The sequence below is a fragment of the Coregonus clupeaformis genome, chromosome 19, assembly GCF_020615455.1.
Source record: "Coregonus clupeaformis isolate EN_2021a chromosome 19, ASM2061545v1, whole genome shotgun sequence".
Classification (NCBI taxonomy): Eukaryota; Metazoa; Chordata; class Actinopteri; order Salmoniformes; family Salmonidae; genus Coregonus; species Coregonus clupeaformis.
In genome coordinates, this window is record NC_059210.1 from 16,974,924 (window position 1) to 16,990,219 (window position 15,296).

General features: G+C 40.7%; 1 protein-coding gene across 1 annotated transcript in view; it reads right to left on the minus strand.

Moving 5' to 3' along the window:
• Positions 1–15,296, minus strand: part of b4galnt4a (beta-1,4-N-acetyl-galactosaminyl transferase 4a) — a 476,874-nt gene that overhangs the window by 225,643 nt on the left and 235,935 nt on the right. Inside the window, exon 3 of the mRNA XM_045227106.1 lies at positions 2,070–2,168. Within this exon, the coding sequence (XP_045083041.1) occupies positions 2,070–2,168 (99 nt within the window). The remainder of the gene's footprint in view (positions 1–2,069; positions 2,169–15,296) is intronic.

The window sequence follows — 15,296 nt, forward strand, 5'->3', positions numbered from 1 at the left end:
TCTGGGTTTGATTCCCACGGGGGACCAATACGAAAAAGTATGACCGATGTATGCACTCACTACTGTATGTTGCTCTAGATAAGAGCATCTGCTAAATTACTCAAATGTAAATGTAATTGTGTACGTGTGCAATTCAGAGGGTGAATGGGCAAGACAAAATATTTAAGTGCCTTTAAATGAGGTACGGTACGGTATTAGGTGCCAGGCGCACCGGTTTGAGTGTGTCAAGAACTGCAATGCTGCTGTTTTTTTTTACGCTCAATAGTTTCCTGTGTGTATCAAAAATGGTCCACCACCCAAAGGACATCCAGCCAACTTGACATAATTGTGGGAAGCATTGGAGTCAACATGGGCCAGCCTCCCTGTGGAATGCTTTCGAAAGCTTGTAGAGTCCATGCCCCGATGAATTGAAGCTGTTCTGAGGGCAAAAGGGGGTGCAACTCAATATTGGGAAGGTGTTCCTAATGTTTTGTACATTCATTTATCAAGACACACATAGAGCCTGCAGCAGCACTCAGAAGTGAACGACAGAGAAATTGTTTGTGAGTTGACAAATCATGAGGCAAATTGGTTAAAAAAATAATAATTTTCCCCTCTTTTTAAAGCTTTTGCCTCAATATTTTGTATTAAACTAAATCAAAAGTGATTGAAAAGTGCTAGGGGAAAATGTCAGCTCGCCATATGTTTTTTTTCCGGTGGCCCTGATTCATCCTATGTTTACTTATGAAGTGTGACCATAGGCATATTTCTGAATGGTCAGTAACACTCTATTTTGTATTCTAACACTGCTAAGTCCATAGCTGTGCCCATATGCATGTTCTACACACCCAATGATTCTGGGTCCCTGTCTTGTGGACTCACTCTGTATGCTGAATACTATTTTGGATACCCCGAGGGAACAGAGGTGGAATAACTCAAGAATGAGTAGCCGGGGAGAACATGGATGGAATTACTATACAGATTTTACAGTATCCAACCCACTGCATTCTGTCATATTTTAATTATAGTCTTTTGTGGAGGAAGTAGGATGTTGACGTGTGTCTTGATCTAAGGGTAGTGAAGGTTGATCATGTGATGAGTAAACTTTCTGAGAACTGGAGACTTGCTTAAGCACATTCCATCACACACCCTTGAATGACCTTGTCTGACACACACACACACACACACACACACACACACACACACACACACACACACACACACACACACACACACACACACACACACACACACACACACAAAACTGACACTAAAGAGCCATAGAGCCATTGAGCTAATAAATGCTAAATTGTCTTCTCGCTTGACAGTTCACAGATTAGGTCCTCTGAGACACACAGGGCCTCAGCGGACTGAGTTCATTACACTGTGCTGAGCAGGTTACACATCGAGCACTGCTCTTCTTATCACACTTTCTCTGCTTAATTGGCCTGCCTTCTGTTCCCTATTGTTATAGCAGTTAGATGTGTGTGTGTGTGTGTGTGGGTATAAGTGCGTACATGCATGTCCGTGTGTGTCCGAACTGCTTACTGCTTGGAAATTAGAGTGCTTTCTCATGCTGAGGTCTAAGGTGACATTTTAGAAGGTGACAACACACACACAAAATGGTGTTGGATTAAACGTCCTCATCCACAAGCTAATGCAAAATAGATGGAGAGTACTGTATATTTCCACTACTCAGGCTCTAATGTGAGGAAATGACAGTTTAAGTCTGCATACCAAATGCACCCTATTTCCTATTTAGTGCACTACTTTTGACCAGGGCCCACTAAAAAAGGACAACATGGAGAGAAAACGTCTTCTCTTTAATTAGAGTGTAAAAAACACCTATGGTAGCACTCATTTACTGACCAGGGCCTCAGATAAGTTTCTCAGATACTAAGAGGGAGAGAGTTCTGATCAGTTCTTTTTATCTTTAGATCATAATAAATAATATCACTGGGGTAGGTGGCACCTGACTCTAGATCAGCACTCCTACTCTGAGATGTTTCGTTAATACGGGACCTGGTCTCAGAGCGGATTCAAATACACTGCAGAGAGACCAAACACTAAATCCTATCCTGTGGACTTACCTCAGGTTTCCATGGCAACTTCTTGTGGCGCTGGCTAAGAAACTTCCTGATGTGGGCATGGTCTCTGGGGTCAGCTCCACCAGCATTGGACTCATCCTCCTGGAGAAGGACAGAGAACATGGTCAGTGGGGGGGTTGATACAGTGATGACAGTTATGGAGAAAAGAGAGAGAAAGAAAAAGCATCCAAAGGAACTAGAAATGGAAGAAAGTACAGCCCTAGATGAAAGTAGAGAGATGGATTATGGTAAAGAGGAAGAGGGAAAAATATGCATGTTGTACGACATTAAAGCAGATAAAAAAGAGTGAGAATATGCGAGAGGGGTTAAAGTGAAAAGAGTCTACCGTTACTCTTTCACTGTATAAAGTAAAAAGTGCAACAATAAAATGTGGTACCACTTGCAATGCATAGAAATAATAATTTAACCACTCATCCATCCATCCATCCACAGGTATAGCCTCCTGTGGCCATTTCAACAGAAACCACATAATTAATCATTGTTGTGTCCCAAATCACATCCTATTCCCTATAGAGTACATACATTTTGATCAGAGCCCTATTCATTTAACCTTTAATTTGACAGGGAGTCATGCTGAGACCAATGTATATATATATTTTTTTTTACAGATGAGCCCTGTATCAAACATACACATAAACATCAATCCACACTATTGTTGGATTCTAGCTTGAAATACACTTATTCATGTTACCATACTAGAACCTATTGATTACTTTACATGTATAATGAATATATATGTTGGGGTCAATGGAGGGTGGATAAGAACTAGGTGTATGGAAAGTTACTGAGTGAGACAATGGGGGGATGCAGGAAGTTTACATTCTGTCAAACATGTTATTGTTCAATCTCATGGATCCTATACAGGGAGGCAAACGGCAACAGTCTGGTTTCAGTCACTGATAAGGTAGGCCAGCCGTGGAGTAGGGAGGAGTGAGGAATTCGGCCCGAGGTCAGGTCAGATGAAGTGACAAGGAACAGTCCTGTTACACACATATACTTACATGCACACGAAGGTTCTAGCAGGAGGTGGGGCCATGACTACACCAGTGAGAGGAACAAATTAAGCTACTGACTAGCAACAGAGATGTATTGGCTGTCTAGATGTGCAAGGAGTTGACTCTGCCTCGTTGGAGGGTATAAATATATGTGCTTGTGTAAACATGTCTTTGTCTTTGCAGGTGTTTGACTCAGTGGGTGAATAAACTTGGTTTGAGCTTTTCCTAGTCGTCCGTTTGAGTTTTTACTCTGTTTTTAATTAGAACCTAACACTATACACATCAATATACACATCAAAGGAGTGTACAAAACATTATGAACACCTTCCTAATATTGAGTTTCAACTCACCACCACTTTTGATTTAGTTTAATACAAAATATTGAGGCAAAAGCTTTAAAAAGAGGGGCGAAAATGCAGATTTTTGACCAATTTGCCTCATGATTTGTCAACTCACACACAATTCCTCTGTCCTTCACTTCTGAGTGCTGCTGCAGGCTCTATGTGTGTCTTGACAAATGATGTACACTGAGTGTAGAAAACATTAGGAACACCTTCCTAATATTGAGTTGCACCCCCTTTTGCCATCAGAACAGCCTCAATTTGTTGGGGCATGGACTCTACAAGGTGTTGAAACCGGTCCACAGGACGCTGGCCCATGTTGACTCCAATGCTTCCCACAGTTTGTCAAGTTGGCTGGATGTCCTTTGGGTGGTGGACCATTCTTGATACACGCAGGAAACTGTTGAGCATGAAAAACCCAGCAGCGTTGCAGTTCTTGACACACTCAAACCGGTGTTCTTGACACACTCAAACCGGTGGCACCTACTACCATACCCCGTTCAAAGGCACTTAAATATTTTGTCTTGCCCATTCACCCTCTGAATGGCATACAGTGCATTTGGAAAGTATTCAGACCCCTTGACCTTTTCCACATTTTGTACATTACAGCCTTATTCTAAAATATATTAAATTACTTTTTTTCTAATCAATCTACACCCAATAACCCATAATGACAAAGCGAAAACAGGTTTTTAGAAATCTTTGCAAAAAAACAACAACCCTGAAACATCACATTACATAAGTATTCAGACCCTTTACTCAGTACTTTGTTAAAGCACCTGTGGCAGCGATTACAGCCTTGAGTCTTCTTGGCTATGACGATACAAGCTTGGCACACCTGTATTTGGGGAGTTTCTCCCATTCTACTCTGCAGATCCTCTCAAGCTCTGTCAGGCTGCACAGCTATTTTTCAGGAAAAAAAAACAATTTAATTTCTTTTAGATCCCCTTCATCTACACTGATTGAAGTGGGTTTAATTAGTGACATCGATAAGGGATCATAGTTTTCACCTGGATTTACCTGGTCCGTCTATGTCATGGAAAGAGCAGGTGCTACTAATGTTTTGTACACTCAGTGTACACATCAATACATGAAAAGCAAAACAAAATAATATAAAACAGACACATTCTTCAGTTAAAAGGTTCTCAATCAGCCGTCTGAATTTCTCTACAGGCACCAACTCTTCTAATTTTAGAGCGGATTGTAGATTATTTCACAAGTATGGTGCAAAAGAACCAAAAGCAGATTTACCTAATATCAAAGGGATCTTCAGAGTTAGCCATCCCTGAGACTGGGTCTGGTAGCTTGTACGTCTATAGGTTAACAATGAAGTAAGGCACTGGTTCCCAAACTATAGGGCCGCCAACAAGAGGGGTGTGAACAGTTTGTGTCATGAACAGTGCTTGTGCCCATAGAGATAGACGTGGCATGTGCGCGCGTGAATGTGGGCAGAGGGGTCATGGGATGTTCCCCAATGATAGAAGGGGGGCCTGAGTGAAAAAGTTTGGGAACCCCTGAAGTAAGGTACAGCAGAAGTTTATGCAAGAGGGCTTCAAAAACAAAACGAGTGCAATGCATCAAAGAGGGCCAGCCTACTTTCTGAAACAGAAACCATTGTTGTGTACTGAACCTGTCGCCTGAAATAAAGAGTAGTGTGCTATGATAAACTGCATCCAATGGCTTCAATACAGTGGAAGCTGCATTCATATAAACGATATCACCATAATCTATAACCGGTATGAATGTCTGCTGAATTATTTGTTTTCTGCTATTTAATGAAAGCCATGCCCTATTCCTATAAAAGCCCATTTTAATTCCTAACTTCTTAACCAACCAATCAATATGCAGCAGATATGAAACCAGACTGATAGACACTTAAAATACATTTTGAAGCTACAAAATATCTAAGCTGAGTGTTGATAAAAAATTCTAGAGATCAGGCGATTATTATTCATGTCAAAGGGGTCACCACCTTTGTGGAGAGGGAGCACATGGGCAGACTTCCAGACCCTAGCACCAAGATAATTGTCAGGTACAAAATGTGTCACTAACCAGGTTTCCATCCAACCTTTTTATGCGAGTAAAGTACATGTCGGATAAATTTTTTATTACAGGCCTGACATTAAACTTTACAAATGTGAACATAACTAAATATGCTAGATAAGGTGAGATCTTTTTGTGTGGGTAAAAATGAATTATGCGAGAAATGTCGGAGGAAACATTTTTATGTGCAAATATTGATATAATAACCATCATATCGAAGTAAACTTGGAGTCATGTGATGACGTGTGGTCCTCCCACTACAACTCATTGGGAAAGCATGCAGTTTATTAGGCTACGGATTAAATAAGTTATGATGAACTTCACAGGGTGGTGAAAGTGCAAGGTGATGAGCTTGATGCTCCTTTCCAATAAATATTGAGGGTCTTATTCTGGTGACATGATGATCGATGCTTGGCTGCCGTTTGACAAATAAAGATTGTCTGCTGCCCACTGTTGGCTAGAGCACACATGCCAATACCAGAGTGTGCCCACTCGCTACATAACACAAACATTTTTGTGAGAAAACCATCAGTAGAGTTGAAAATGCGATGGAAACCCTTTCAACTATTTTTTTCGGTACATGGTAATTTAACAAATAGTATTTTTATGTTCACTACGTCATCATGCACAACCTTTTATCTGCAACATATTGTTTTTATGCAGATTTGTGAATATTCGCATGACAATCTGTCGCCAATTGGATGGAAACCTAGCTACTGATTCCACAATTAGGGGACTAGAAAGCTGCAGCAAGAAAGGATCATGTGCCCTGATCAAAAGTAGAGCACTACATACTGTACAGTAGGGAATAGTGTTGTCACGATACCAGAATTTTGACTTCGATACCAATACAAGGTATAGTATCATGATACACGATACCATCACGATACTCGATACCAAATCGATACCACAGCCAAAAAAAGAAGGTGCATTGGCCAAAGTAACAGAATGGCAGTTGATCCAGACAGATCTTTTATTCAAAAATATATATAATATGCATACATTCGAAAAAATCTAATCTAATTAATGAATCAATTATATAATCATACAATCAATTTGACTTCGTTAAAATAAAAATAAATCTTGTTTTACAAATTTTAACTACATAACATCATAATGGTAATCATTTATTTGAATGGAAAATCTCTAGGCTAGTGATAAACTGGGTAAATCAAGATGTAGCCTAGGCCTATCCACAATACAGGTAAATGCATATTCAACAGGAGTGTGCGCATGCATTGAGTTATTGAGCTTGTTTTGGCTGATTTCATTGGGCTACAGATGATAATATGTTTCCCTTCCATTTGGAACTTATTTTATTTTATTTTAAGACCCATGACTTCATTCACACACACATTCAGTTTGAGGTTTAAGCAAATACTGTATGATCTTGACTGGGAAAGACATGAGGCGGGGGAGACGACGGGAAGTAGAGACAACGGGAATTAATAACGTTTTTGATGACAATCAGCTTTAAAATCAGCAATATTTTGCGTTATGGTTATGGTTCACAAACAAGGTACGGAATTAATGTTAGCTTCAGCTGTAAGACAGCAAGGAAAGTTAGCCTACAAAGCTGGAATGTACCGGTATCTTCTTGCATTGTAAAGTGTTCTAGCCTGTATAGGACATTGTTTTGCGGACAGTAATGAAGAGTTTCAACATTGCTACATGTCGTGTTGCATTATTTCAGTGTGTTAAGTGGTGATGCAGCCCAGACTCCCATTTAGTGCAGCGTTTTCTCAGGCTAGAGCTAGCAAGTGGAGCAGGCACGGTGTTCTCGCGCTATAAGGACACATCGGCTGCGGAGCTATACAGACTTGATCCTCTCTCAATCAGTAGATGATGTCAAAGAAGTAGCAAAAGTAATACAAATTATAGTACTGAACTGTTTTTCATGTTCTAGTATCAAAAAAGTACCGACGTTTCGGTATACCTTGCAACACTAGTCGAGAATAGGGTGCCATTTGGGTCAAATTCCATATTACCCCACAGTCATCTATCTCTAATTCATGACGCTATGCCTTTTTACAACATACTGTGCATTATGCAATGCTGACGTTTAGTAATATCTCAACATCTCAATTACACTCTGGCAGCATGGCTCGCAGTTTCATTTTGGGTTGGTAGGAGCTGTAGTGGTGCTTTTATGTACTTAGTGGAGTAAAATACGTGCACAGACAGGCGTACACGCACATACACACGTGCATGCGCATGAACACAACACACACACACTCAAGCACCCCTCATACATGCATACACACTCCCTCGCCAGTGTTCGCCTTGCCAGGGCTAAGCCTGCGGGCCACAATTAAAGTGCCAGTGGAATCTGCTTTCACTATTCATGCCCTTATCCCACATTTGACTTCCTAAAGTCTAATCTCTGACATACATCTGCCTTATTGGCCAACAAACCACTTCCTAGTGCCCCTGAAGTCCTTCCCCTGATCTACTACGGCCGGAATACCGTGTCTCTTTTCTCGGCAGCTCTGGTAAAAATAATGTTAAATGGTAACGTCGTCGGAAAGGCAGTCCAACAGGAGTAGCTAAGCGGATATAAAAAAGGAATGGTGCTCAGTTCCCTGAGGAGAGAGGGAGTGTGAGTCGGAGTGCTGTTAAACGAGCCTCCTCCATTTGCCGGGGATGTTGGAGAGAGAAAGGTACAGCCCCGGAGAGATAGATCTATTTAAACAGGCGCCTGCCTCACACGCGAAACAAGAGAAGAACAACTGCTTTGTCACGAAGGCTTATGAGAAAAGGGAGAAAACCCCAAAAAATAAGAGAAAAGTTGGGTGCCAAACTTGATGACCTTTTTAACTTCCGATAGAATGAGACGAAAGGGGAGGGAAGAGCTTTTGCACACACACAATGTGCAAACATGCATGCATGCGCATAGGCTTCTCTGAACAACTAAACTCTTCATTGTGGAATAATGGAGTGATTATGAAGGTTATGAAGGAACCATCAGGGAGAGAGATGTAAACTTCCCTTTCAGGGTAAATGGAGCATGGGAGGAGAGAGAGGGTAGTATATAATTGCTGCTTTGTAATTCTCTACCCTTCTCCTGAAGTGTGCACTCGTACAAATTAAAAGGAGTAGACTGGTGTGAGGAATATAGTGGAAACTCCCTCCAGTCATGCTTGCACCAATCCAATGCTTTTAAATACATGAGGCGGAGTGAACGAGTGCACACTTCTGGAGAAGGTTAGAGAATTGGAACACAGAGGTGCGTTCAGTTAGCTTGAACAGATAGAGAGAGAATGACAGAATGGAAAGTGAGAGGGAGAATGTGTCAGAAGGCAGTAAGTGGGATTCAAACCCATGCCAACATGTGTGCCGGAGGCTGCAGCCCAAACTCCTAGACTACCCAGGCCACATGCTACTGTATCTCCAAATCGTTCCGGAACAATTTGTACTGAACGTGTTTGAGGTACGTTTGCTCCCATTTGGTGGGTGTGGCGAGATGTAGTTTGAAGCAATGAATGACACATTAAAATAGTCTTGTATTGACCTGAGATTGTAGAATTATGCCCATTCAATATGAATTAAAGTACACATTAAAATAGTTCTGTACTGACCTGAGATTGCAGAATTATGTTTTTTCTATGGCACATATTTCGTTTCAGCATCTGCTGTGTTGACTCTCTCGCTGACCAGGCCTGGATGATACCACTATGTATTCTGTGAATGTTTAGCCTGTTTGAAATCAGTCATTATTTTGTATTTAAAATATTAATTTATTTCTCAACCTATTTTATCTGGCAGTGGGCCCGATGCTTGTGTTATCACATTTCACTTTGAATTAAGGAGTGCGTCCCAGATGGCACCCTATTCCCTATATAGCCCATAGGGATCTGGTCAGAGTAGTGCACTATGTAGGAAATAGGGTGTCATTTGGGACGCTATCAAGGTTTGTGTCCGCCAGAAAGCCTCATGCATTAAACATGATGGTAGTGAAAGTCGTCGTGGAATATCAATCAAATACTGACTAGACTGGTGATTTATTCAATGTTTACATTACCTTGTTGACTTTAAATCGGTGACTATGATAAGCGATCGACTATTTAAGAGCTTATGGTAGGGAAAAAATTATGCTATATGCAGGAAATGCATCGTAAATTACTTTCCACATCCGTTACCATAAAAGTGTAAGCCATAAAGTAGAACCCAGGGTGTCAGGAAAATTATGTAAAGATGTATGTCTGTCTGTCTTTTTGCATTACCTTGTTGACTTTAAATCGGTGACTATGATAAGCGATCGACTATTTAAGAGCTTATGGTAGGGAAAAAATTATGCTATATGCAGGAAATGCATCGTAAATTACTTTCCACATCCGTTACCATAAAAGTGTAAGCCATAAAGTAGAACCCAGGGTGTCAGGAAAATTATGTAAAGATGTATGTCTGTCTGTCTTTTTGCAATGGAAAACTAAAAAGACCCTCCCTGTTTCAGTCTGCTTTCTTCCATTTGGTGCCTTATGAACACAACCCTGACTTCTCAATCTGATGGGTTTTGTTGTTTTAAACAACTTAACCAGATAGAATCCTCTCTTCCATACATTTCCTCTCTCCCTGTCTTCCATTTCATCCCTCTCTCCTCCTCTTCCGCTCAGCCACTTTTGAAACGAGTGGGGAATAATAACCCTGTTGATCCCAGCCCGGAGAAACAGCTGGAACCACATCCCCTGAATACCAATCATCTTAATTAATTCCCCTCGTTAAGCACAAACATGCCCCAGTCTGAGAGAGCAGAGAGAGAGAGCAAAGGGGGGAAGGGAAGGAGACAGAGGGAGAGAGCAAAGGGGGAGAGATTAAAGGGGGAGGGAGGGAGAGAAATAGATAGAGAGAGAGTAGGAGGGAGGGAGGGAGGGAGCAGGGAGAGAGAGAGTCCACAAATCATAGTTTCAAATCCAGCGACCCAGCGACAATGTGCAAGTTAATAACCGGCATGGAATAATTGCATTATTCTCCATCCTTCATCCTAGTTATTGTCATGACTCAACATCATTATTGTTGTAGTCCTTCATGGTGTTGCATTGATATACACTACCGGTAAAAATTTTAGAACACCTACTCGTTCAAGGGTTTTTCTTTCATTTTGACTATTTTCTACATTGTCCAATGATAGTGAAGACATCAACACTATGAAATAACACACATGGAATCATGTAATAACCAAAAAATAGTTAAACAAATCAAAATGAAAGGGGGGGTATACAGAAGATAGCCCTATTTGGTAAAAGACCAAGTCCATATTATGGCAAGAACAGCTGAAATAAGCAAAGAGAAATGACAGTCCATCATTACTTTAAGATATGAAGGTCAGTCAATACGGAACATGTCAAAAACTTTGAATGTTTCCTCAAGTGCAGTCGCAAAAAACCATCTAGCGCTATGATGAAACTGGCTCTCATGAGGACCGCCGCAGGAATGGAAGACCCAGAGTTACCTTTGCTGCAGAGGATAAGTTCATTAGAGTTACCAGCCTCAGAAATTACAGCCCAAATAAATGCTTCACAGAGTTCAAGTAACAGACACATCTCAACATCAACTGTTCTGAGGAGACTGTGTGAATCAGGCCGTCATGGTCGAATTGTTGCAAATAAACCACTACTAAAGGACACCAATAAGAATAAGGGACTTGCTTGGGCCAAGAAACACGAACAATGGAAATTAGACTAAATTTGAGATTTTTGGTTCCAACCGCTGTGTCTTTGTGAGATGTGGTGTGGGTGAACGGATGATCTCTGCATGTGTGGTTCCCACCGTGAAGCAGGGAGGAGGAGGTGTGATGGTGTGGGGGTGCTTTGCTGGTGACACTGTCTGTGATTTATTTAGAATTCAAGGCACACTTAACCAGCATGGCTACCACAGCATTCTGCAGCAATATGCCATCCCATCTGGTTTGTGCTTAGTGGGACTATCATTTGTTTTTCAACAGGCAATGACCCAACACACCTTCAGGCTGTGTAAGGGCTATTTTACCAAGAAGGAGAGTGATGGAGTGCTGCATCAGATGACCTGGCCTCCACAATCCCCCGACCTCAACCCAATTGAGATGGTTTGGGATGAGTCTGAAGGGAAGGAAAAGCAGCCAACAAGTGCTCAGCATATGTGGGAACTCCTTCACGACTGTTGAAAAAGCATTCCAGGTGAAGCTGGTTGAGAGAATGCCAAGAGTGTGCAAAGCTGTCATCAAGGCAATGGGTGGCTATTTGAAGAATCTCAAATATAACATTTATTTTGATTTGTTTAACACTTTTTTGGTTACTACATGATTCCATATGTGTATTATTCTACAATGTAGAAAATAGTAAAAATAAAGAAAAACCCTTGATTGAGTAGGTGTGTCCAAACATTTGAGTGGTACTGTATATAGCCATGTTATTTTTACTCGTTATTCACTTTGGATTTATTCCTTGTGTCACTATTTCTATTTTATATCTTTATCTTTAACTCTGCATTGTTGGAAAAGGACCTGTAAGTAAGCATTTCACTGTTAGTATACATCTGTTGTTTACAAAGCATGAGACAAATACAATTTGAATTGAAGGACCAACATTTGCTACATACATTTTAGTCGTTTAGCAGACGCTCTTATCCAGAGCAACTTACAGTACTGAATGCACATATTTGTGTACTGGTCCTCCATGGGAATCGAACCCACAACTCTGGTGTTGCAAGCGCCAAGCTCTACACACTGAGCCACATGATAAACAGAGCATAAACAATTGTAAAGGATGCACTGCATAAATCAATATTTGTGAAAATATTGCATAAAGAAAGTGAAATATTCATGAAAATACACTGAACAGAAATATAAACGAACATGCAACAATTTCAAAGATTTTACTGAGTTATAGTTCATATAAGGAAATCGGTCAATTGAAATACATTAATTAGGCCCTAATCTATGGATTTCACATGACTGGGAATACAGATATGCATCTGTTGGTCACAGATACCTTTAAAAAAATGTGAGGAAGTGGATCAGAAAACCAGTCAGTATCTGGTGTGACCACCATTTGCCTCAAGCAGCGTGGTACATCTCCTTCGCATAGAGTTGATCAGACTGTTGATTGTGGCCTGTGGAATGTTGTCCCACTCCACTTCAATGGCTGTGCGAAGTTGCTGGATATTGGTGGGAACTGGAACACGCTGTCGTACACGTCGATACAGAGCATCCCAAACATGCTCAATGGGTGACATATCTGGTGTGTATGCAGGCCATGGAAGAACTGGGACATTTTCAGCTTCCAGGAATTGTGGGGCCATGCATTATCTTGCTGAAACATGAGGTGATGGCGGCGGATGAATGGCACGACAATGGGCCTCAGGATCTCGTCATGGTATCTCTGTGCATTCAAATTGCCATAGAAAAAATGCAATTGTGTTCGTTGTCCGTAGCTTATGCCTGTCCATACCATAACCCCACCGCCACCATGGGGCACTCTGTTCACAAGTGGCCATCAAAGGTGAGCATTAGCTCACTGAAGTTAGTTAACACGCCGAACTGCAGTCAGATCAAGACCCTGGTAAGGACAACGAGCATTGTGTTGTGTGACAAAACTGCACATTTTATTTATTTTATTATTATTGTCCCCAGCACAAGGTGCAGCTGTGTAATGATTATGCTGTTTCATCAGCTTCTTCATATGCCACACCTGTCAGGTGGATGGAGATGATCTTGGCAAAGGAGAAATGCTCATTTACAGGGATGTAAACAAATTTGTGCACAACATTTGTGAGAAATAGGCTTTTTGTGCGTATGGAACTTTTCATGAAACATGGGACCAACACTTTACATGTTGGGTTTATATTTTTGTTCAGTGTATGTCCATGAAAAGTTATAAAAACATAGATAGAGTCAAGGATTGTTTTGCATTATTCTACAAAGGCATCCTGCAACACGTAGGCCTCACCTATTTTCGTTTCTCTTACAATAAAAACATTACAGTGTAATACATTTGATACTTTTTATTTGTAGATTCGATTAATACTAGTGTTACAGTAAGTAATACAGTCCAGTTACAGCTTCTTCTGACAAAGTAGAAACTAAAAAGAGGTGTCTTTTTCCCAGGTGAGAGCTTTTTCCCAGGAAGAGCAGGATGCGCTGCTGCCACAATTCTTCCACTATTGTTCTAAATTAAATGACCCTCTTCACCCTTCTCTCTTCATCCTCATCATTCAGTTAATTCAAATTCAATCATGAAGTAATGTGCAGAATTATTGAGGAGAGAGACACATTACCACCTGGGTACCAAAGCCTTACTTCGCATTTGCCTTGGCCTTAATGTAGTAATAGATGTATAGGAAAACAGGTAAATGGCCTCTACATACTTTTCTGCTTGTGATTTTAAAAGTCTGACAACTTAGCAATGTAAAATACAAATATTTAGGAAATATGTGGGGGTGCAAAGATAATTTGTTTTCAGTGAAGAGGCTGGCCGATAAAAATAAAAGATGGGCAGTCTGAGATATAGCTTTTTCTTTGCAATTCTGCCTAGAACGTTGAGACTGGTGTTTTGCAGGTACTATTTAATGAAGCTGCCAGTTGAAGACCTGTGAGGCGTCTGGTTCTTAAACTAGACACTATAATGTATTTGTCCTCTTGCTCAGTTGTGCACCGGGGCCTCCCACTCTTCTTTCTATTCTGGTTAGAGCATGTTTGTGCTGTTCTGTGAAGGGAGTAGTACACAGCATTGTACGAGATCTTCAGTTTCTTGGCAATTTCCCGAATAAAATAGCCTTCATTTCTCAGAACAAGAATAGACTGACAAGTTTCAGAAGAAAGTTATTTGTTTCTGGCCATTTTGAGCCTGTTATCGAACCCACAATTGCTGATGCTCCAGATACTCAACTTGTCTTAAGAAGGCCAGTTTTATTGCTTCTTTAATCAGCACAACAGTTTTCAGCTGTGCTAACATAATTGCAAAAGGGTTTTCTAATGATCAATTAGCCCTTTAAAATGATAAACTTGGATTAGCAAACACAACGTGCCATTGGAACACAGGACTGATGGTTGCTTATAATGGGCCTCTGTATGCCTATGTAGATATTCCATAAAAACTCAGCCGTTTCCAGCTACAATAGCCATTTACAACATTAACAATGTCTACACAGTATTTCTGATCAATTTGGTGTTATGTTAATGAACAAAAAAAATCATTTTCTTTCGAAAACAAGGACATTTCAAAGTGACCCCAAATTTTTGAAAATTTTTACATTTTAGTAGACACTCTTATCCAGAGCGACGTACAGTTAAGTGAGTGCATACATTTTTCATACTGGCCCCCCGTGGGAATTGAACCCACAACCCTGGCGTTGCAAGCGCCATGCTCTACCAACTGAGCTACACTGTAGTGTTTATAAAAAAATATTGCATATCTTAATTCATTCCCACAATTGACAAATAATATGTAGACTCTTTCTTGCCTACTCCGATCTCTCGATCATCTTCTAGGTTCAAAACTATATGGCTGTAGTCTGGTGCCTTATTGACAAAAGCAACCCACTCGTAACACAGCCACCTGGTGCAGCCAGGCAGTCAATGGTGCAGTGTTCCAAAATTGTTCACCTGTTTCTACTCTAAGCAAGCCCCCTTTACTTTGTTTTATAATTTTATTTTTTTATAAGTGTTTGTGTAAACACCTGCTACCAACTTGCCAGCTAGCTAGCTAGCTAGGTTGCAATGGAGCCCGCTTGCCTGGAATAGCTAATAAACGTTTCCAGCGCTGTAGAAGCTGTGTTTATTACGCTCTTGTCCGGGATAATATTGACAAGCCGGAGTTCCAATGCGGCAATTGTTTGCTAGCGGAGGATTATAGGAA